The 24,921-nt window shown below is 38.2% G+C and overlaps 1 protein-coding gene across 1 annotated transcript in view; it reads left to right on the top strand.

The window, feature by feature from the left end:
• The window catches only part of PREX2 (phosphatidylinositol-3,4,5-trisphosphate dependent Rac exchange factor 2), a gene marked incomplete at both ends in the record, with an annotated part of 182,558 nt that overhangs the window by 47,858 nt on the left and 109,779 nt on the right, over positions 1-24,921 (top strand). Inside the window, 7 exons of the mRNA XM_084260599.1 lie at positions 3,111-3,182; positions 3,258-3,380; positions 4,817-4,921; positions 7,725-7,826; positions 9,581-9,742; positions 17,848-17,981; positions 22,320-22,423. Coding sequence (XP_084116725.1) covers positions 3,111-3,182; positions 3,258-3,380; positions 4,817-4,921; positions 7,725-7,826; positions 9,581-9,742; positions 17,848-17,981; positions 22,320-22,423 — 802 coding nt within the window. The remainder of the gene's footprint in view (positions 1-3,110; positions 3,183-3,257; positions 3,381-4,816; positions 4,922-7,724; positions 7,827-9,580; positions 9,743-17,847; positions 17,982-22,319; positions 22,424-24,921) is intronic.

The following is a 24,921-nucleotide window of genomic DNA, read 5'->3' as shown; positions in this document are numbered from 1 at the left end:
GGGGGGGGAGTGTGCACAGCCCAGTAGCAGGGGCTATTTAGGTGTGCCTGTGCAACTTGTAATTCTTTGCTTCTTTGGGTAATGTGGTGCTCAGTAATGAGTCTGGACTTTTGAGCAGCAGACTTGAAGTTAGGGTGGAATTTTTAGAAACAACTCAGTGCTATTTCAGAGGACATTCTGACTTTTTTTGTGTGTTTGCTTCTTTAGTGAACATAAATTGACTGACATGTCCATTTCACATTTCTTTCATTTTTTATAGGTGTGTTTTTTCTGTGGTTCACACTAGTTTATGTAGTTTTGTCTTCAGAAGCTTCCATAAACTTTTGTGTTAGCTCAGCAGCTGTCAACTCCTGAGTAGTTTCTGGGCATCCTTGTATACTTTCCTTTTAAGGTCTTGTTATTTCTATGTATGTTGTAGTCCTCCTAAAGCTGTGTCTACAGATGACCTGTTTTTTCTTTTTTTAACAATTTTTGAAGAACTTTCCTTCATTGTCCTCAGTTGATGTTCAAATAGTTCTGGAGTCTTTTAAATAGACATCTCTGCCTCAGACCTACTGTGTGTCATAGAAGTTCAGAAATGTTTATCTTTCCTTAGTCAGGGTGCTGGATTAAGGTTATTTACACTGCAAAAACAATTACTTCTCTATCCTCCTGCCTGATGACGGCTGTCTGATGTCCCCAGCAAAGTCCCAAAGCAGAGGGGTTGTGTGTATGGAGTGAGCAGTGTCCCTGCGGTCCACAGAGGAAGTTGTTGAGGGCATTTGGCATCAGGAAAATATGGGGAGAAGCCAGCAGTTTCACCATTGTTTTGCATTGCTCACTGCACAGCAGCTGAAGACCCCAAGGATGGGTCTTGATGTGGTAGGTGACCAAGCTAGACAGCTTTATCCCTACCTGCACTCTCCCAAATTCTCTTTCACTGCTTTTCTATTCCAACTACTTGGAGATATGTGTGTTTTCATGGTGCTCTCAGGTAGGCGCTTTGCAAGATTCAAATGGTCACATCCATTGCTTTGTAGGGCATAGTGTTTGTTACAAGTCTTTCAGGAAGCAGTCTGCATCGAAGGGCACAACAGGTGTAAAGTCTTTGGGAAAACCTGGTATTGTCACTATACTACCTCTGCACTATGAGTACAGCAAACTAACATACAGGCCTGTGCCAAGTTGCTGGAAGGAGCCAAAGTCATCCTAGGCCTCCCTACCTTCATTAGCAACTTATGTCTGGGTTCTGTGAGAGGTTGGATTTTCCTGGATTGAGTTTCTGATAACCTCTGCAGATGCAGGGTCTGGAATAGCGCCGCCTGAACAAATGAGGACTCTGTTTATTGCAGCTGATGTATACTCTTCTTGACCTCATGGCTTTTGGTTAGTGTCTTGAATCACTTGAGTATAACTAATGCCTCAGCTCCCATATCGTTTTCTGTTTTGCCTTCAGCCAGCTGAATGTTCACCTTCCTTCACAGTTACAGGAAACGAAGATCTTCTGGGATAACATGAGAGCAGATGAGCAGTATGTTTGGTCTACAGGGAAATAATGTGAACAGAGAGATTACAGATAGTAAAAATAGACATGAGTTTCAGAGGTAGTTTTTGTGATTCCCCTCCGCCCCCAATTCTAAAGTGTATTTAATACTGTTGGCTGGTTTAGCGAAAACTTTCAGAAATTAATTTAGTCATATAATTAAACAGGCTTTCACTCAGTGTGGGGTTGGTTGTGTGTTCTTCAGGCAATGTGCACAGTAGATTTGCCATAACCCCATGGATGTTTGCAGCAAGGAAGGCTATTAAAGGGCTGTTGTCCACCAACAGTTAACTGCTGCAGATGAATTAATGGCTTTTTTTTGCCATCAATAAAACATTAGAAAAAAAGCATAAATAGTCAGGAAAAAGGAGGGTTTAAAGAAGTAGAAAATCTACTTCACTGTAAATATGCTGGCAATATTCCAGACTTAATTCTGTTTATGTCCTGGATAACTAGATTTGTTTCTTTGGTAATAAAAAATATGTAATGCCAGCTCCATAGTAGTCTTCAGCAGAGAAAGGATCACTGCTTGGGAATGAAAATGTTTAAATCCTAGCAGAGAGAGAAAAAAAAAAGGGGGGGGGAATGCTGTGACTGCTATCTTTCCACACAGGGGTTATTTATTGCCTCTTTTATGGAATTTGCACCACAGTAGAATTTAGATGAGTTTGTGTACAGTGTACAATGCACAGTGACTTGGAGCTAAATGGTTATGAAAGACATGACATTTGTGCACTTGTGGTGCCAGTTTTTAATAACTAAAGAATATGCGTGGCTGTGTGAAGAATTATCAGTGTAAGATTTCAGTCTACATTCTGTAGATATTTTCAGAACATATCCAAGTCTTTGTAATGGAATGAATTAATAAAAATTAATTATGTCCTTTGTACCTGAAATGTGATGTATTGCTTTTTGGAATGACTTTTCTTCTTGTTTCCAGTTCTCGAATGTGAAATATAAAACTTACTCTTTCGGTATTTCATTAGTGGCATTACTAACTTCTCATTTGATCCCCAAGGATGAGGTTCTTAGGGAGGGAAGAATGAACATTTTCATTAAGCAAAGCCAGGTGCAGCTGACTGTTGTTTAAGCCAATTTACAATAGGTTTGATTATTAATACGTCAGAAATCTCACTTGCGGTTTCTATGGTAAAAGTCACGTTTCATAATAGTATCTCCCAACAAGCTTTTATTTAGAAAGTAGGGTCTTATTGCAGCTTGCCATGTAGTGAGTTTGTGCAGTGCTAGAGCAAGAGTTTGAAAATGACTCACTTTGCTCTTGCTTGATTGTAATATGAGTGCAGGGTGAAAGTTGTACTTCGGAGAATTTTCTGTTTCTCAGCTTCATTAATATTTCACTGTTTAACTCTTTAACACTGTAGTGAGGGATTTATGTCATGTTAGGATAACAGGACTACTAAATGCTTTATAAATAAAATACTTGTTTTGGATTCCAAATAATACTCTGATGTGACTCTGTATCCAAAGCATAAGAAATTTGGGAAACAAATTCTAAGCATAAAATGCCAAAAGTTGTTTGTAGCTTCCTGAAATAACTTGTCCCTTAAATTTGTCTTGTGTCATGCAGGCTTTCCTTCACCGAATGATCCAACATGCTACAGCCAAAGTGGATAAAAATGTCACGGAAGAGACAGTTAAGGTCAGTTTCCTAATTGCATATTTCTTCTGTTTTGTGTCTGATGTTTTATTTATGTATGTTTTATTTTTTTTGCAGATGTTGTTTTCAAATATTGAAGATATTCTTGTGGTTCACAAAAACTTCCTGTCCCTGGTGGAGGAGTGCTTACAGCCAGAGCCTAATGCGCAGCATGAAGTTGGAACCTGCTTTCTTCATTACGTATGCTATCTTTTTATTGCAGCCTTATTTTACCTTTTTCCCTTATTAATTGTCTTTATTAGTTCCTGTCATGAGGACAAAATATGCCTTGATTATATAGTTTGAGGTCATCTCTTTATTACACTAAAAAAAAAAATAGAAGAGAAGGGAGGGGAATGAATAAAGAACTTATCAGATGGGCCAGCTTCTGTTGTTTCATCATTTTTTTATTCGCCAAGCTAAAAACGGAGCCTGCAGCATGGGTGAGGCTGGTGCCTATACATAAAATGGACGTACACAGAGCAGGGCTGTATGAAACTTTATTCCTCTTTGATGCTAAGCAAAATTTTGAATATTTAACAAAGAACTGTATATGCTGGCTAACATATCTCCCTAGTTATGGTCTGTGAAGATATTTTACTTTTCAGAACCTCCATAAGTATGTTTGTATGTCCTGTAGTAATTGTTTTCAAGTTGTATTAGTTTTCTTGTTGGAGCAAAACAAGGATGACGGTATTACAGAGTGCTCTGCAAAATCAGGACAAGTTACTTTGCTTTCAGTTGTTGGCCTAACAAAAAGTCTAGGTGTTATTGGTTAAAATCCCATTTGTTTGTTAAGTCTTTGTTTATTCATTGTGGGAGAAGAAAATTATTAATGGCTCCTGGAAACATTTTACAGAAGTTGAGTAACATCAGTTTTTGACTGCAGAATTCTAGATCATATTTGCAAACAAGTGGTTGCAGACAAAATAAGCTATGATGTCTGCAAATAAGCCACTCATTTTGCATTTTCTTCCTGTTTGGGTTTTTTTTTTTAAATTCTGTGTTTTGATCAAAGGACTGGGAAGCCTTCCATATGAGGAAAGGCTGAGAGAACTGGGGTTGCTTAGCCCTGAGAATATGAAGCTTAGGGGGAGACCTTATCACTATCTTCCAGTATCTAAGGGGTGGCTACAAAGAAGATGGAGACTCCCTTTTTACAAAGAGTTACGTGGAAAATTTAAGGGGCAGTGGGTAAAAGTTACTCCTGGGGAGGTTCCTATTGGACACAGGAGGAACATTTTTCATGATGAGAACAAAGAGCCATTGGAATAATCTCCCTAGGGAAGCATTGGATGCCCCAACATTGGACACTGAAGATTTGGCAGTACATGTTGCTGGGCCATCTTGTCTAGACCGTGCTTTTGCCAATAAAGGTTGGACCAGATGATCCTTGAGCTCCCTTCCAAACTGGTATTATATGATTTTATGTTTGAAATTCCCAAGTGATGCTTCCAGACTGTTCATAATTGTAATTTGAGACTGGACCTTAATAAACGTGGGAGGAAGTCTTCCAAAATGAAGACTATATTAGTTATTCAGCTTTGAAAAGTGTCCATTCTGTGTTTTATTAATTAGACATTTTAGAAAATTTCAAAATGGCAAGTGAAGAACAATATATTTCTTTGTTTCTGCAGAAGGAGAAATTCCGTATCTATGATGAATACTGCAGTAACCATGAGAAGGCACAGAAAGTTCTGCTTGACCTTAACAAAATAAGAACAGTGCGGACATTTCTTTTGGTAAATAAACTTTCAATTGGTGCTCTAACTTCATATTTTTTGACCAGGCAATGAATTGTTAGCACTGTTATCTCCACCATGCAACAACTACAAGCAAACCTGCAAGTGGTTAGCAGGCAGTTTCAGCTGGGGGTGGTGTGTCCAGAGGAAGGGGTTGCGTACATCGTATTTTCAATGCTGCACTTGGATCCCTGCATAATGATACAGCATTGGGCAGCGTGCCTTGAACTTGCTGGCCAAGAGACAAGAGTGTAAATCCAGCTGTGCCTCTAGAAAAAAAAAAAGGATAGGGTAAGGTATATGAGGAGGGGCAGCGAAAGAATTTAGAGAAGGGAAGCTGAAGGACTCATCAGAACTTCTGAAGAGAAGGTCCATGTTCTGGTTCTGTAGCCATGTCTGTGCCAAAAAGAAAAATGTTTCGTTATGGGTGATAGAGTAGCCATCCTGATCTTAGATGCTGATTTAATCTGAGGTCAAAAGAAACAGCTGCACAGTTACAATTTACAAGACAAATAAGGAGGGGGTTTAAAATGTTAAGTATGACAGTCCTCATGATTTTCCCACAGCAAAACTGGTTTCCATGTAAATACCGAGTTTCCTAATAGTTCACATTAGTTCACATCAGTATGGAATGATTTTTGTGTTTTCCTTCATGGTGTCCTGTTATAACTCTGAAATGTGGGGCCTACTATGTTGTAGCTTAAATGCCCTCAGGTAGGATTTCAAATTTCAGCATGATCAGATCTGATTATTGCATTCTAGGACTAGAGAGTAAATGACACTATCAGCAAAGTATTATGGATATGGTTTAAAAAACCACATGATGCCAATGCTGACAATATTAGAAATTTTATTTAATTTTAATAATTATTTTTAGCACACAGTAGGCTTTCACTACTTCTGTTTATGGAGTTCTTGGGGAAGCTGTCCTATTGCAGCTCACTAAATTTTTGACAGATACTGGGTCTGACTCCCGTCCTAGCTGCATTTTCTTACAGCCAAGTTAAAGAGCAGTAGGAGGTACTGGGTGACATGATGCTCCATCTTCCTTTTTGCTAAGAATGTCTTATTTTGGCAGTGTTCCATTCATAGTTAAGAACAGTTTCAGAGTTGTCCTATTTTTCCTCAGTGTTCAACATAGTATCCCTCACCTTGCCCCAGGCTTGAGGAGCTGCACACGTGATTCTTGTATTGGGAGCAGCATGTCCGGACTCTATAAGAAAGGGTGAATGCTGACTACAGAGACAAAAAAGCGAAATATTCCAGTGAATGATTGCAGAGAGCTAGTTTTGTGAGGAAAGGAAGCCAGATTTGCAGTGTCAGTTCATGATGTGTTTGCGTCATGTACCCCTGGGTGCAGGAACTCAACTTCCACATTTTCTGTGGGTTCCTCATAGATGCAGGACATGTCTGTAGAATACGTGGCAGCAGCCTAACCTAGAGACCAGGAGGTCTGTCTGTTTGATTTGAAAGTACAGTTGAAGACTTCTAGCCAGACAGTTCAGGTCATTAGGGATGTGATTATCTGTAAATAATCGGGAGCTGAAAACAAACTTTTGATCCTTTAAGTATAGAGAAGGTCATTATATAAACATGTAGTCTGCATTGCCATTGTTTTGCTTGGTTTTTATCAGTAAAGCTTTTTTTGTGGGCAGATTAAGCGAGATCCTTTAGGGTAAAGAATCCTTTAGGATCACACAGAAGCTGGTTAACCATGAGTACAAAGCAGAGACCTAAGAATGGGTGTAGAGATCCCCCTGCTCATGAGGCATGTGCATCATGAATTATGCGCTGAGTGGCCACCCAGTTGTGTAGTCTCTGTTCCATCAACAATGTGTCTCCACCTAGATTTGTGGCCTGCGTCAGCATACCATCTGGCTGGGTTCAACTACTTCTGTTTAGTGTTCTCAGTTTAGGCATCTTGCTCTTTGAAGCTGTAGATTATCTCCTACCATTGCATCAGTTCCTTCTGATCTCTCTGTAAAATTATTTCCAGCATTGCTTTAGGTCTTTATGTACTTACACTTTAATTCCTGGAATTTCAAATATTTGCTGCGATGTCCCTTGCATACTTTGTTATCTCAAATAGCCCTTACTTGTTTTTCTGTCTCAGCTGCTTTTTCATGGATGCTTCCACCCAGTATCTCACGTATTCTCTGTTTCCATAGTTGAATGTCATTATGAAAACTCGCATGTTCTTTAGTCCATGACTTAAGGATATTTTATTCATTGCGTATCATGTTTAAATATAGAAGCATGCATGTAAACAGAAGGCTCTGCGTGTGAGCTATTAGGATGGCCATATTCAAACTTTCTGAAGAATCCTTGATGCTGCTTAACTGTCACGAAGACACATTCCGAAAACAAGAGCACCTGTAGTAGTCACCCTGAATTAATTTTAGTTTTGATCATTGATGTGTGAAAGCATGCTTTTAGCATTTTATTTACTGTATTTTAAAACTTTAAGAAAAGGCCACGCTTAATCAGACTGTCTGACAAAGATACCTGCGTAACACCATTGCAGCTTCTTTGTCACGTATGATGATAGTCAGTTTACCTGCCTATGCACGTGTTCAAGCCTCTTCTTTTAATGCTCTTGCAACCCCTGGTTATCACATATATGTACATATAGCATCTACATCTAAGATATACGTATATAATTTGTGTGTAGACTGTAGAACCATAGCATCTACTGAGTTGGAAGGGACCTGTGGCTTAGCCAGTGTTGCTGTGTGCTCTTGTTGTTATTTCTGATAATTTTCTTGGGATTTTTTGCTAAATTCTGAAACTGTTGAAACTCTAGAATTGCATGCTCCTTGGAGGACGCAAGAACACGGATGTACCATTGGAGGGATATCTAGTGACGCCGATACAGAGAATATGCAAGTATCCCCTTCTTTTGAAGGTACTTACAAGATTTTTATCTAGGACTATCCGCTTCTATGTAAAACCGGTTGCTAAGTGTATTTCAGAACCACAGGAACAATCTCTCTGCCCTGTGAATAATCTCTTTATTAGTTATTGGACCCAGACTTGCTCTCATTAAAGCCAGTGGCAAGTCTTCTGACATCAGTATTAAAAGGACTGAGGAGTTTGGCTGGGTCAAGATGATTAGCTCCCTTCTGTATCTGTCTTAAGGTTGCCTCTCCATTGATGAATGGAAGTGGCCTTTTAAGAGAGTTTAATGAGACTGATTTCAGCTGGATTTGACCATGTGCTTGCTTACAATGCTTGGGATAGCTGAGTTTGTTAGTGACATGCTTTGATGATTCTAATTTACCATCACCAAACTGTAAATGGAAAATATTTATGAAAAAGATTAGTAAGAAAAACTGTAGAGTAAGATGCTGCAGGTGGTTCTGTACACATTTGTTTATTCTGCTCTTACTGTTACAACTTAAAACTTAATGAAAAATATTAAATGTGCTGGGAAACATTAGATATTCAAACCTCTGAGTAACTGAAATTTTTTGCGTGTTAGGAAATAAAATAATATAATCATCAGAAAAGTAAATATTTAAAATTAATTTATTCTTAACAAAATAAGGTTTGATATTGTTTATTGTTTCTAACTGTGAGAGAAAAGCCAGGGGAGATTCTGCTCTAGAAGCTATTTGAAACCTGATTATTGGACAGAATTTTTCACAATGCCTATGTGAGTTCAGATCTGAAACATTGCCAGTTATGAGGCATATGCATCTCACTCAGCTAACATAAAAACCTAAAACTAATAATGATCAAGTGAAAGGTTTTTAAAACAAGTTAAACAGTATAATAATTGCCATGAGGTTTGTCATCCTAGATACCTGTGGGTTTGCAGTTCCCTCGGCCTATTCTAAAATTATTTTTGTGTTCTGCTTTTTGAATGAAGTATCTATGGACAAAGCAAGGGAAAATGACTAATGAATTACTTCAGGGACACATTGAAATAAATGCATTAATGATAAATTTAAATACAGGATGTGGTGCCAGCAGGGTTAGGGCTCTGGGAGGAATGTACCCACGCCTCAGTCAGGGTGTGCACCAAATGCTGTCCACAGTCGGTCCAGCTGTAAATGGGTGGTTGGTAGTTTGAGATGGGAAATCTCAAATGAATACTGGCAACTCCACTTTTGTTTTTTAGCATGGCTGCCATTACCAGTAACCATCTGAAATCAGTGAGTCACCGAAGCTATTGTTCGGTGCTCTGGTGTACCGCAGTAGATTAAACAATGATGTGGAGCTAAAGGAACATGGGTTTTGCCCAGAGTTGCAGGAAAGGCAGGTGTTAATTTTGACGTCAGTATGCTAACATTATTAAACAGAGTTGTTATCCTTGCTGTTGAAAAGTTCCATCCTGTGGAATATATAAAAAAATCCCCCAAACCCAAAGCAAACAAAACCCAAAGGTCAACGTGAAGAAACATTGTTGGGAAGACAAAATGTCTGAAATGCAAATTTTTTGCTAAGTAGTGAGTATTTTTATTGTTTGTAATTTATTATTGAGTTTTAGCACCCTAGTAGGACACAATGCTGGAGGGTTTATTACTTTTCCACCTAGTAAAAGAAAAGTCTGGCTACTTTTTGATTTTGTATGCTAGTCAATTTAAGCCTCTTGTAATGCACATTTAGAGATCAAAGACCGGCTTCTTTTTTTCTTTTTTAAAAATGTTTAAATAGGAGTTACTGAAGCGGACTCCAAGGAAGCACAGCGACTACGCGGCACTAATGGAAGCCCTCCAGGCCATGAAAGCTGTCTGTTCCAACATAAACGAGGCCAAGAGACAAATGGAAAAATTAGAGTTTTTGGAAGAATGGCAGTCTCATGTGGAAGGATGGGAGGTACTGTCATAAGATTTGTCGCTTTCTATATTGAGGAGGGAGTAATGGTTTTCAACAAGCATGTACTGAACTGGTTTTGTGATTCTGAGGTACTGCAAACTCTTCAATTCTGTGAAATCATAGCTATTATTTTGGATTTATCCCATAAATGAAGTGTTGTCCATGACTAAATACTGCTGTATGAAATAACAGACTTCAAGGAAAGATAGCAAATGTTTAGTGTTTGACATACATGTTGATGTAAATTACCAATATTCTATGTATGCACACAAGACTTCTATAAATCCTAATTTAACTGCTGCTCAGATTTTACTGTTGCCAGTGTCAGCCTAACAGCATTTCGTCTGGTTGAAAAAAAAAATTGGTAATTACTATTTTTATGCACTGAATCCATTAGTTTTTGTCAGCAAACGGAAGAACTTTAATCCTTTAGTTTGGTGTAGAAATTAGATGTCTGTTCCTGAGTTAGTTTTCATTGGTACCCATAAAAGCTGCCCTTTCCCTTAGATAACAACAAGATAAATCAAAATCTTCCTTTTGTATTGTTTTGAGCACTATAACTATTTTATATGGAAAGATAAATATAGGTACAGGTGTATCTTTAAATTGCCTTGGCTGTTTAGTATCAGTATTGCTGAACTGTCTGCACTGAAGTGGGAGGGAATTACAAGTGAAGTCCCAGTAAAAAAAAATAAAGCAAGTAAGGTAAACATTTAAAAAAAAAAAAAGGCATTCTGAATCTATTACACAGGGGTTGTTAAGGCATGAATTCCAACAAGGAAGTAGTTCTTTGTTGTTTTGAATACTTTACTCTTCCTGAGAAAGCTGTTTAAGAACTAGAGGAAGAGATTTTATCCTTTTAAAGCTTTGTGGAAGGCTTTCTGGCTGGAAAAGGAAGCAAGAAAAATGTATTTTTGCACGTTAGTCTGATAGACCGAGACCCAATCTTTCAGCTATGTAGTAGGAAATGGCCTTTGGATGGTACAGAGAAAAGGTTGGGGATGCTGATGGGACACTGAATCAGAGAAAGCTTTGAAATAGACCTGCCTGAACTTTAACTGACAGAGATCCTCAAGAAGTCTGACAAGTAAAGACTAGAATATTGACTAGAATACTAGTTTTTTAAGGAGATAATTCATAGTAATAGATAAAACAGCAGAAACAAACAAAATGTTTGTATACAGCTCTGTTCACTCCCCACATCTGGTGTTACCACACATGCTGTTTTTTGAACTTGCTGTGCCTAAGGCTGTGCTCTGCTTCTGCAGCAGTGGGTTCAGTCTCCCCTTGCCTTCCAGGAGGCTTCGACAGAACCAGCCACGATCTGAAAGGAGCATAAAAATGACACTGAACAAAGAACCCTCTAAATATTGCCTGTGACACAACAGTTATTTCCTGTCTGCTCCACATCAAATCTCCTGATCTGTTGATTTACACAAACCTGTGGTTTGTTGTAAAAATCAAGTACTGTGGGAAGATTTGATTCGTTCTGAATGTGGATTAAGCATTCAGAATGTGGATTTTACCTTAATCAAATTTCTTTTTCCGTGTTTCTTCAGTTGTGGGATTTGAAATGTATTGCTTACGGTATTTTTCCTTTTCCTGTGTAGCAGCATTTTCAAGAACTGCTCTTCCATTTTTGTAATCAAGAGTAGGTATAATTTAGAGCAGAGAAATCCTTTTCTGCCAGAATTCAGGGCACTGTAGTCTTTTGGTACAAGACTGTCATTATAACACATTCTGCAAAATTCACTGCGACTCATGAGAAGAAAATTTAGAAGAAATAAGCACAAAACTGTATAATTGCTGGTCTGTATTCAGACAAACCTTTCTATGTGTAGTTGTAATCCTAAATCTTAAATAAGTTAAAAAAAAATCACTAATGGCAAGTGACAGGGAGTGTGTACACATACCATGATATTGTTTGCAGGATTTTGAAAAAGAAAGGACTATTTAGATAAACTAAATTTATAAGTGTTGGAATTGAGAGGAGGTCTAGGTGACATAATGCTTTACAAATGAAGCAACTATCTTAACAGCTGCTTGTTTACAGTAGATGAAAATAAGTTTCTTTTTGTAATTAGCTGGAACTTGCTGTCATCAGCAGTAACTTGAAAAGATATATGTGAACACTAAAATGCATTAGATATGCTTGTGTAATAAATTCATGATAGAGGCAATAGCAAGTTAAGTGCTTACGTTGTTAAATATTTTATGGCAAGGAAATTTGTTAAATAATCCTTATTGCTTATTACCAACTTCATTCCTCCTATTATTTCCACTTTTCAATTAAGTCTTTTACTGCCCTAAAGTGATCAAAATTCTACTTGCTCTTAGTTCCTGAGTTCTATATTTGTCAAATGCATCTTAATGAACACACTCAAGTGTATTATTAACTCAAGGTGTTATTAGTCATGTAAGTTGGCTAATAACTGTTTGCAAACTTAGCCTGAAAAGGGAATCCCCTGTCCTGCATTAAGTTTCTTCTGAATCCCTAGTAAAACATAGAGTAGTAAATATGTTTGATGTTGAAAATATATGAACAAGCAAAGATAACAATAAGGAAGGGTAACAATATGGACAGGAGCATGCAAAACCTTACACTCTCTGTGCTCAGATTGTATTCCATGAACCATAATTTCATAGAACCACAGACTGGTTTGGGTTGGAAGTACCCTTCAAGACTATCTTCTTCCAACCCTCTGTCACGGACAGGGACTCCCCCGACTAGACTAGGCTGCCCAAAGCCCAATCCAACCTGGGCTTGACCACTGCCAGGGAGGGGGCAGCCACAGCTTCTCTGGGCAGCCTGTGCCAGGGCCTCACTGCCCTCAGAGGGAAGAATTTCTTCCTAATGTTTAACCTAAACCTACCCTCCTTCAGTTTAAAGCCATTACCCCTTGTCCTATCACTACATTCCCTTGTAAACAGTCCCTTGCCAGCTTTTGTGTAGGCCACTTTAGGTACTGGAAGACTCCTCTAATGTCCCCCAGTGCCTTCTCTTCTCCAGGCTGGAGAACGCCAGCTCTCTCAGGCTGTCTTCATAGGACAGGTGCTCCAACTGTCTCATTATTTTTGAGATCCTCCTCTGGACTTGCTCCAAGAGGTCAGTGCCTTTCTTGTAGTCAGGCCCCCAGGACATAGTACTCCAGGCTGGGTCTCGCCAGAGCAAAGTAGAAGGGGTGAGTCACCTTCCTCAATTTGCTGATCATGCTGGTTTTGGTGCAACCCAGGATACAGTGGGCTTTCTGAGCTGCTAGTGCACATTTCCTTCCAGCCGTGGGTTTTATCTTCCCTCCATCTCCCCACCTCCTGGTTCATTTTTAGGATTTCATTTGTGTTTGAACTCTGAAATACTGCCATTGTCTTAAAATAGTTTGTGTTCAGTAGACTTATGTGGTGTTTATTGTAGTGTAGCTGATCAGATTTGATGTTATCATACAGCCACCACAGGGTGCCCAATCTGGCCAAATTGCTGTGATCTTAATATATGCATCCCTCTCAAACCTAATATACAGTTATTCCTTGAAATTATAAGAATGACAGAGCATGTATTAGAGCTAACAGTATTTTGAGTGATTCACAACAACTACAAAAAAATTCTGAATGCAATGTATGAGAGTGGATTTAATTAAATAAACATCTGGTTTTCTGCATTGCCTAAAAATAAGGAGGCAAACTTGTTGGAGATTTCCTTCCAGAAGGAAATGCTTAGCACATTGCTTGGCCCTAACTAGAAGGAAAGGGGAAAAAATAAAGACTATTTTTAGAACCTGATCAAAGCATGATTTGAATTCCTATACTTAAGTGTCATATAACAAAGCTTGTATTTATTATGATAAAAATACAGATTCATGGAAAAAATGGAACATCTGTTTCAAGAAAGAAAATTTTGAGTATAATGACTTTCTCACTTAATTTCCTAAGTGGTTAAATTTTTTGGCCTGAACTCAGTACTTGTGTAGGTGGCTGTCTCAGCTGGAGAATGGCTCAGCAGCTGAAGGAGTCTGTCAGTAATATTTGCGTGGAAGTTTCAGTGAGAGAAGAAAAAATAAAATTCTTGCATTTGTTGTAAGCTGGAAACCAAACAACCCAGTCTGAGTCACAGGCCACCGTAGTTACAATAGCATGGGCTATTCTGTTCCTTTCCATTTCTCCATATCATCAAGTAGTATTTTAATAGAGACTTCTGGTTTAAACTACAGGATTTTAGCCATTTCCCCTATTTTTTTTCTGTTTCCTATACCCATATGGAAGTTCTGAAGAGTAAGTTAATGTCTGTAATGTCTGATTTTTTTTCACTGGTAACATGCTGGCCACTGAATCAGTATGGTCAGACCTCCTTGTTTGACTGGAATTTGCCCAGAATGTAACAAATAAACCCAACAAATGTCGCTTCTCTTTTCCAGGTAGAAAAGGTAAATTTTTAATGTCAGTGGTGGGTATTTAATGATTTAAGGAAGAGGGGAATATTGGTTTTAATTTCTTGCATGTAGCGTCTCTCCTTCCAGGGCCTTTTAAATGCATTTATTTTGTGATGCGGTCATAGTAGCCCACATTTCAGACCCCTTGTCTGAGCTGTTGCCTTAGTGGAATGACAGGTGATGGACTGGCAGCCCAGCGTTATTAGGAGCTAGAGTTATCTAAATACCCTGCAAGCTCAGAGATCTTATGGGGTTTTAATTTCCACACCAGCTATCCTGAAACACTGGAGAGTCCTGGCCCTGGTGCTACCTACCCACAGGAAAGGATTGCTCTACAATGAAATGTTGGGAGTCTGCAATGACTCTGTAGGACAGGTGGAGGAAAAACCAGTCTGGAATCACAGTATAAGTCTGCTTTGCAGGTCAGTTTTTTCCAAGTGAACCCTTTAGAGGTTTTGTTGGAAGATGATCAAAACAGGTTTATTTCTACAATACATGGCATTTTCAAATGGACATATTACAAAGATACTGGTTTGGCTGAAAATACCCAATCAGCTCTAATTGCAGATCCTTTAAATATATAGAAACATGAAGTGTAGCGGAGTTGTAGTGATTTTACATTTAGGTTGAGCAAGTCCATGATCTTCCCTTGCAAGTACTGAGTGTAAATGTATGTATTCATGAAAACTTTGAAATAGTAAATTACTTTTCAGCTTCAAATTGTTCGTATTTGCCATTTCCCTGGTAGTTTCAATCCAGACATCTAGTAAAAATATTTTTGCATTAGATAGATTTGGTAATATTTGTTCCAAAAGCATTGCTTGTAGGTAGTGTAGTTCAGTTGTAGCTGTGCAGTAGGTAGCCTCACCTGCTTCTGGGTCAGTGGTGACCTCTTGTCCGTTGCTGTAGCCTTCAACCTTCCCCCGTGGGAGGGGCAACTTGTAGTTGGGTAAATTAATTATCCTACTGGGCAGGCTTGATATCAACTGTATGGCGTTCCTGATGTAATCCTATGTGGAGGCCCAAGGTGCAGCTACATCCCTCATGAAAATGTCGTTATAGTTGTCGGTCTTCCTTTCAATTGCATGGTGGATGTGGCAGTGCTTGTGTGCTCTCTGCTTTATCCTTCTTTGGGCATGTTTTTCATCCCTAAGGGATGTGGTGGAGAGGAATGCCCACCCCAGATGTAGAGACAGCCCTACTTTCACACAATATGCCCTTCCTCTTTTGTCTCTTTCAACTCCATGCCCACCCAAATATTAGGAACAGGCTGACCCTAACAATGTTATATGGGCAAGGGATTTTTCTGCACTGGTAGTGTTATATAGGACAGCCAGCAGTGATTTTTGATCCTGTTACCTTATTCCCTTGGACTTCAGCAAATAAAACAGCAATAACAAAATTCACTGACCTGCGGCCACACCAGTGTGGGTTGTGATCTTGTCAAAAGGCATCCGATAAGTGAAGTTAACAGTGTTCTGTATTTGGACAGGAGGTCTCAAAGGGAAAAAAATATCTTTAGAATGGACTTTTTTCATCATCTAGCAGTTTATATTAGAAAAGGAGGAAAATGAAGAGGAAAACAATAGCAAGGAGTAATAATGTGATAAAGATAATACTCAACGTCATTGCAACGTTGAACTTGAGTCATCAATGAGGCAAATCTTGGTAATTCAGGTAACCTGAATAATATACATTTACAATACTTAAAAAATGTGGTGTTTTATGATGTCATAATCACACAGTAGCAGATCTTGCTAGGGCTGTTGGTAGAAGGTTGTATTTTTCTACAGTCAAAATGAAATTTTTCAATAAAAAGAGACAAAATGTTTTCATAAAACCCTCCTATGAAAAAATACACACTTTTGTAGAGAGTGGAAAATGCTGATACAGTTTTGAAGCCTTAGGCTGAACTCTTTTTTGTCTTTCCAATGAAAAATAACAGTTTTCCAGCAAAGCTGAAGTTTTCTGTAAAAACAAAGCAAAAAACCTTTAAAAAGTATCCAGCCTTTTGAAATGCAAATTGTTCACAAGTACTATTCCTGCAAATTTTAAAAGCAGCATAAGGTATAGGTTACTCTTTTTAATAAACAAAAGTGATGAAATAGAAAGGAAAATCGAGCTGCTTTTTTTTTTTTTGTAGTTAAGTGCAGCCATAATTTATGCTTAATTTATATTAGTGACCATTCTTCTAACGTGTTTCAGTGTTTGGTTTCAAAGTGCAAAATTAGCATGCCAGCTCCTGGTCCTTATTCTGTCTTTGGAAGGGCAGTACTGTCTAATGGCTATAGATGACATTCATTTTTGGCTCATTTGATCCTAAATGGAAACAAGAGCAATTAGTTAATACTGATACTGAAGCAGCATTATTTAGAGACCTGAATTGTGTTCCAGTGTGATGGTTGTGCAATCTCACTTACCATCTCTATAAACAGACTGTGTTGTCCTTAGAACAGTGTCTGAGCCATTGCTCAATATTCAGTGCTGTGACGTAGAATGAATGAATGGCAAGAGGAGAACAGAACCTAGGATTGCTTCTTGGATCTTAATTGAATGCATTTTTCTTTGGGCTACTGTGGTTAGATCAAGAGGAAGTAACTGCAGCTCTCGCAGGCACAAGTTATTCAGAACATGTGTAGATGAAAGTCCTGTTTTCTGCAGGTTTTCCAAGCTCAGTGTTGCCTGCCTGGAGTTAGGAAACTCCTTGAGCTATGGGTGTGTATGCTCAGTGCGGGCAGCACACATAATTATCCATAAGATCGCATGGCTGGATGCATATAGCACATGGACAGGAGCTCTGTCCCTGAGGAGCATGTTTTTTTATAACAGCAGAATACCTCGGAATTCAAAGCAGGCCTCCTTGGGAGGTAAATTTCTCTTTATAAGGCTTTCTCTTTATATGACTTTACAAATGCCATGACTTTTTCACAGACATATTTTTGGGAAAAAGTTATCCTTTGTTAAATTTGCTTCCTTTTCATTAAGCTGTATGAAAATGTAGGCCTTCTTTTTGCATGCAAGAATGATCTGCCTTGAAGCAAAAGTGAGGCATGGGAAGTTTCATCCCAAATATTTACAGCTTAGCAAAATTCTGATCTCTTCAGACTGTGTTAGGAGGAAGCATAGGAGGTCTTATTTGCACGTGCTGCTATTAGCTTTGCTTGAGTTTTAAATCTGGCTAGTTTTTTATTTTGATTTTGGGTTTTGGTTAATTTAGTGTAGAAGTATATACACCTTTAATGATGTTCGGGTTCCAAATTGCTTTAGATACCAAGTTGCTCTTGACAAAGATTGTGTCTTGTGGAGCCCCATTTTCAGATGTTTCTGGCTAAATAGTATAGTTACTGAATATAAAAGTTACTGTATAAAGTTGGCCTGAATTTTCAGGAGAGATCTTATGCACAGATGTAAAATAATCTGGAAACTTTAGTGATCAAACTTTATCCATTCAATAAAAGCCTCCAGTTAGTGGCAATACTAAATAAATACAAAGCAGGTGTTAAGCATCATTAGGAATTATAATTTAATTACAGTGTAATAACTTACTAAAAGTTTTATTCTTGCTGTTTCTAGAGAATCATTATGGTTGTGAGTTTGTGTAAAAAATTTTCCTTAGTTGTTGCAGAATTGTTAATTGTTGTATCACGGAATATAAAATAATCTCTTTCCAATTGATTTTAGGGGTCGAACATCACAGATACGTGCACAGAAATGCTGCGAAGTGGACTACTACTGAAAATTTCAGCAGGAAATATCCAAGAGAGGATATTTTTTCTTTTTGATAACCTTTTGGTCTACTGCAAAAAAAAGCACAGGTAAACGATTAATTTATACTTTCAAAAATAATGTATTTTTCTCACAGTAGAACTAATCCTGTCTGTAGTTTCATAAGAATATTTGAATACCATCAAAGTGTTTACTGCAGTTAATTGCAATATAAAAGTCAAAATTTTTAGAGGAGAACTATCATCCAAAGAGAATTCATGCAAACATTGGGAAAAAAATATACAAATGCAGAATCCAAATTTTGAAGTGCAGGGAGAAAGAATCCATTTTGTCAGTCTTCCACAACAGGTGGTATGTGATGGACTCACTCTTGTAGGAAGGGTAAACAGACCGAGGTTTTAATTCAAACAAGTTGCTGTTGTAGCTTATGCTATAAATAATTCTCTACTAGCCTTGTATTTCTAATCAGGGGAAACTGCCAAGAATCTGCTGCTGACTGCATTGCAAGGAGCAATTCCTTAGTTCACCAACAAGCTTCTGCAGTAAATGTTCAGTGCTCTCTGCTTCTGAGAAATAAGAATTCTCCTACATGCAAACATCCCTCTTGAAACTGCTTAGGTTTGTCTCTTTGATACAGAAACTGGTTTTGAGTAGCCACTGAATACATATTACTAGATAAATCCTTGATAGATTTATAGATACATGATAGAGCTTGAGTATAGCCTCTAATAGCACTGCCAAATACCATTACCTTTGCCTCTGCACACTGGTGGATGGCGTCAGAGGAAACTCCACCATCGACCTCAGTGACCAGCCAAGGAAACTGTCTGCAGCTGCTGAAACTGTTGCTTCATAAATCCATGTTCTACTGTCATCACCACAGCCGTGTCCATCAGATCAGTGGGAGTGCTGTAAGATTTTCAAGGGTTGTTCCAGATTCGATAGCCAACTTTCATCCTGTTTTTCCAGATGTCTTTTAACAGTGCCCTGGATTGCCTGTAGCATCCAGGTGAAAGATGCCTTTCTCTGTACCTGTAATATCGATTTGTTTTGACCAGTGCTCTGGCTTGGTGGTGGTTGTGTCCCTGTTAAAGGATGGATCCTGGCCCAGCTGCTTTTGAAGATTGCACATGTGAGGAAGCTCAAACACAATGTATACTTGGTGCATCTGGGTGAAGGGAGCTGGCCATGCAGCCCATCGTGTGGGAGCACCCTGTAGGTGTCTACCCTGTAGGATAAAAAGACTGATTGGGCAGCCTGATGCTGTAATGATTTCCGCATCCTCCATTGCTTTAGGTGTGCCTGAGGAACAGCTTGTGCTCTACTACCTGTTCACGACAGGGGTGGATGAGAGGGAAGGAAATAAGAGTTGGGTAATAGAGACCAGAACTAATGTCTATGTGTTGTGTATACATATATACATATGAGGTATACATATATATATATGAGGTTATAACTATATATATATATACACAACTACAGCCAGCAATAGCATATGGAAATTCCTGCATAAAAATGCTTGCATCTGAGATCAATTTTGGAATTGAAGCTTTACAATCTTATTAGCAACCCTTATTTGCTGTTGCGTATAGCTTATGAATGGTATTTCACAGATGAGTTTTTGCCCAGGAAACCTCATTCAAAAGTATTGCTTTCAATATTTAAAGTTACCTTTCCAAATAAGTTTAAAGGCCTATTGATTTTGCCGTACTTAAGAACAGGCGGCATGGGGGGATGGCTGGCCCTTTTCTCTCCTCCTGTGCTAATTATAGAGAAGAGATTGTCCACCTGTAGGAGTTGGACTTGATGATCCTACGGTTTCCTTCCAACTCAGTATATTCTATGAGTCTGTGATTGTACTCAGCACTCGTGAGGCCACACTTTGTGAGCGCTGCATTCAGTTTCAGGCTACTCACTTTGACAAAGTCACTGATGTGCTGGCGTGTGTCCAGATAAGAGCAGTCAAGCTGGTGATGGGTCTAGGCAACAAGTCAAGCTATGACTGGCTGAGGGAACTGGGGTTTTTTGGCCTTGATAAAAGGAGGCTGACGGGAGACTTTATCACTCTCTCTACAACTCTCTGAAAGGAGTTTGTATTCAGGTGGGGGTTGGTCTCTTCCAGTGATAGGACAAGAAGAAATGACCTCTAGTTGCACCAGGGCAGGATAGTTTGGATATTAGGAAACATTTCTTCACCAAACTGGTTGTCAGGCACTGGAACAGGCTGCCCAGAGAAGCGGTTGAGCCACCATCCCTGGAGGTATTTAAAAGAAATGTAGATGTGGTGCTTAGGGACAAGGTTTAGTGGTGAACTTGGCAGTGTTAGGTTAAAGGTTGGATTTGAAGATCTTAAGGTTCTTTGCCAACTTAAATGATTCTTAAATCTAACTTGTGGTTAGATTCACTGTAGAATAGAGCTTCTTGCTTAACCAATAAGTGGGCAAGATCACAGTCATCAGTATGTGTCGAAAGTGAAAGTAGTGCAAAGTAGCCATGGACCTTGTTGAAGAGAGTCTTACAAGAACTTCTCTATATTGTAAAGATGCTGAGCTTGTTCTGCAAGAATCTTATTTAGACTGGACTGGAAATGCTGTTTGTTTCCAGTGGGTTACTGCTGAAGAAGATGCTGTCTGATTCTGAGGGAAGTTTAAAAATCATCTTTGTCAACGCATATTGTTTTCTCCTATAGATTACTCTTTTAACAGGGAAGCATTTGCATGTGAGAAGATAGGTCATTTATATTAACTAGCTCTAGTGAATCAGTCCTTTGTTTCTAAGTTTCATCTCTTTCTTAGGTTGCAGAACTTCTGGAACAGTTGAGTATGTGCAATTTAAGAACCTTATGATTATATCTAGTGCTGAACATTAAATGTATTTCAAGGATATCCTCCTGCAACTGCTCAGTTTCATTTCTACATCTTCATTTATGTAGATTGGTTAAATGTAAACTCATACTTTTTTAAACATTTATAATTATTGCTCTATTTTGTTGTCTGGCGATTGCAATTAAATTTCTGATTACATAATGTCTTTTCACCTGTCCACCACTAAACTGCATATTTTTGTAAACATGTTCTAGCTAATGTGCACTGAAACACATGAAAGGCCTGATTTCTTTAGTTTTGAGCAATCTTGTCCCACGTGTCAGGTACTGTGGTGATATTTCCACAGACATAAGAGTAACTCTATTTAAACCATTGTTTCAGAGTATATGGCGGGAAATTAATTGATTGTACGACAGCAAGATACTTTGATTATTGATCAGCAAGTACATCAAGAGAATGAATGTTGCTCACAGGAGGCTTATAATTTGGAAATTTTAAAAAAATTGGCCTATTTTTATTATATGAGATATTTTAAGTAATTTTTAAGCATTGGTTTGCTGCAGGGTTGTATGAAAGTGGATTGCTGAATTTGGGTTCATAGGTACAAAAGCCATTAGAGTTATTAGATTTACCTCACTTTGGAGAGAAAAAATATGTGATGCCAAACCTTTATGCTTGCTGCTGGATTTTTGTTGCTTTTGTTTTTCTAATACGTTATTCAGATTTTGAATAAGAAACAGTATAGTAGAGTTACTCATCAGATAGTAATGGTTATGGGGCAGGTCATTTTCTGAAGATCACTACCTCTCTGTAGTGAGTGAAGGTCAGAATTCAGATGATCGTTAATTCTCAGGAACTGACCTTTGTTTGATATATAGTATAAATTATCATTACAGGCAAAAATGAACAGAAAGTTATCCCTGTCTTATGTGAGGTGGGAAAATCTGCCTAGTACTGGGATTCTCAGAGGGCTTTGACTTCACTGGGAACAGGGTTATAGGAATGCAAAGTGCTTTTGGAATATATCACTGTGAAACTGTTAAAAAAATCCAGCAACTCTTAATTATAATTCTTGGTTAACCCTTATGTAAGGAAGAAAAAATGTCATCTTCACTCTTCCACACATAAATCCCATTTATGAGGCTAATGTGTATAGGTCAAGATTTATATCCAAACCTGTCCTTATTTCATATTTCCGTCATCCCACCCTTGTGTTGAATTTCTTGGCTAGCTTAAGGAGGCAATGTCAGATAGGAGGAAAGATCTACCCAATGCAGTGTTTTTGCTTTGATGGCAGACTGGAGCATGCATATACCAAAGTGTTGGAACAGAGCTTTTATAGAGGGAGACTTTCCCAATAAACTCTCATGTCAGCCAGCAATTTGCAGCTTACTCTTACCGGAGTAAGAGGTAGCATCTTTGCATTAGCATCAAGTGGTGTCCCATTCAGCAATGATTTCTGCAATTCATTTGCACATCTGTGAATGTCTTGTGATTCTTAGAGTAATCTTTAAAGTCTTTAAATGCTGCATGTACAGATAGCAGTGCAGAAACACATAAAAAGGTGGCAGATTACATGCTTATTTCCTCTTCTTTTGTCAGACGATTGAAGAACAGCAAAGCATCCACAGATGGCCACCGTTACCTTTTCCGGGGCAGAATAAACACAGAAGTGATGGAAGTAGAGAATGTAGATGATGGAACAGGTGAGTGTATTTGTATTGGTCGTACTTCTTTCAGCAGTACTTCGAGGTGCTGAAATCACATGCAGCTTCAATATTCCTTTGAGAATGGAGGGTACTTGGATAGAAGATGATGCCTCTTTAAAAGCTCTATGTGTTGATATCAAAACTCTGCTGCTGTGCTGTGATACATTGTTACTTTCACACATTATTAGCTGGGTGGTCTTATATTACTGTTTTACACTAACATGAATAGAGTAATAAAATAAGGTGACATTTATTGCTCAACTGAAATCCTGTATTTAACTTCACTTTACAGCATTCCAGCACTCTTAAAGAGGTTATCCCTATCCTGTGATAGATTTGTAAAACCAAACGTAAAAGTTACCTCTGTTGGAATGAAACCTCAAATTCTATGAATGCTGAGATTATAACATAACTGTTTAAGAAAAAAGGAAGGTGTTATTAATGCCTTTAGGGATATAATCCATATGATTGCTTGAAATTTTTTGACATTCATTAGAATAGTGAAAACCCAAAATATTCCAGCAAACGTCAATTTTTGGTTTAGAAACTTGAGTTTAACCTTTGAGCATAACAATATTATTTCCTTTCAATTAATAGAGAAAACCTGAAACATTTTGGACTTTTAATGTAAAACTGAAAAAGGAAATGTTATGGGAAAGTTGCACTGGCATTGCATATATGTAGGTCTGGTGGAAATTTCTGAGTTATGTATTACTTCTGCCCTACATCTACTATGGATTCCAAACATTTCCTTTCTAAAATGGTGCATTAATGCCAAGGAATTTATGTCTTAAGTAAGCTTCATAGAAGTCTTTCACAGAAGTTAAATATTTCTTTAAAATTCTTTTTTTTTTAATCTTGCGTTCCTTGTTTTTAAAATAGCTTACTCACTTCTTGTTTTAAGCAGTAGGTTTGGAGAACAGTTTTACTATTCCTATTGCAACCAGCTAGTTTGTTGGAAGGCTGTTGTATTTCTCCTCCATCTCTTTTTAAGTCTTTCAACCTTTTGTCATGTTTTTTAAGTTTTTATTACTTTTTGTATCCTTTGGAATTTTGGGTGTGTTACCCCCCAGTTTGTTTGCATCTTTTGCATTATGGTGTCCAGAGCTGAAACTTGGCTGGTGCCAAGTAGTTTAAATTTAGTACTTTAGTGCTGCACGTGGGATGTCTATCTGATCCCAGGTTGGTTTGGATTTTCTAAGAGCATTATTTTAAAGATTTTTTTGGTTTGTGTCCAGTTTGTGTGCCTTTCCCATTATCCATATTGATGGATACACGATTGTGAATTTCAATAAACCTTATTGATTTGAATGTAATTTATCCAATACTCTGTTTCTTCACTTTCCCTTTTCTGGTTTGTATTACTGCCCAGTTGTTTATCTGTATGAAATCTCAGTTAGTGACTTGTTTATGCAAAAGAGTTGAGTCTTTCAGTCTTCTGTCATGTATTATTTGACTGCCTTTCATTTGTTTTCCTTCTTTATATATGCTTTAGAAATAAAATACAGTTTTACTGTTTCCACTATGTAATTTTCTAAGGTGGCATCTCTTTACTTATAACTTTTGATGTTACTGTGGCCACAGAGGCTTATACACACTATGTTCCTCCTGATGAGTATTCCAGCTTTTTTCTTTCACTGGTTCCAGTCCCACATATTGCCAAGCTTTGAGTGTTGGCTTTAGCAAATATTTCTTCCTTTCTTTCTCCTTCCATGTCTCTTCTATGTTTCTCAAATTTCTCAAAGCTTGTTCTAGCTATCCAGTCCATGATCTCTGTCACACTGTCCATTTTCCTTCCTGCCCCTTTGTTTTCTTCCTCAATGAATCTTCAAGTATAATTTAGCTAAGCACAAATTGTCTTCCTATCCACTCCAGACACCAGTAGTCTAATTTCCTCCAGCCACAGGAAGTTTTGCTACCATCCCCATTTCCTATAGCCTCACACACAATACTGGAGGCTATCATGCTTCCTTCCCACTTGATCTCCTGAGCTGTATCAAATCTTGCCACTGTTATATATGCAACATTTCTACACTGTTCTGACACATTGGCTTATAATTTAGTTACTTTGATTTCTAGATTCTTGTTACCTGCTTTTTATTTCCATATACCCATGTACCCTGCCTTCACCATTTCAATTTGTCCAATATCCTAAAATAATCTTTCCTTGTAATTACTGATTACCCCTCCTTTCTGTGGTTCTCTTTGAAATGTGGAAATGCCTGTTATTTGCCTGACCTGTGGCACCTTTCTGCCCTTTTCTTGCCATCCCCTTGCCCTTTTTTTCTTTTAAAACTCTTTTCTGTCTTGTAGTCAGAAGTGTATTCTGTCTCCTCACACTGATACTTTTTTCTTTCACTTAGATCATGATGTCTTTCTTTAACCTTCCTCTGTGTGAGCTTCTGTAAAGTTCTCCTTTGCTGTACTCAGATGTCTTGTATCTCTTCCCCTGTAGTCAGCCACATTTGAACTGTAACCTGGTACTATTCTGCCTT

The sequence above is a fragment of the Gallinula chloropus genome, assembly GCF_964237585.1.
Source record: "Gallinula chloropus genome assembly, chromosome: 2".
Lineage (NCBI taxonomy): Eukaryota > Metazoa > Chordata > Aves > Gruiformes > Rallidae > Gallinula > Gallinula chloropus.
Note: the sequence above shows the minus strand (reverse complement) of the source record. Positions and strands in the feature narration are given on the sequence as shown.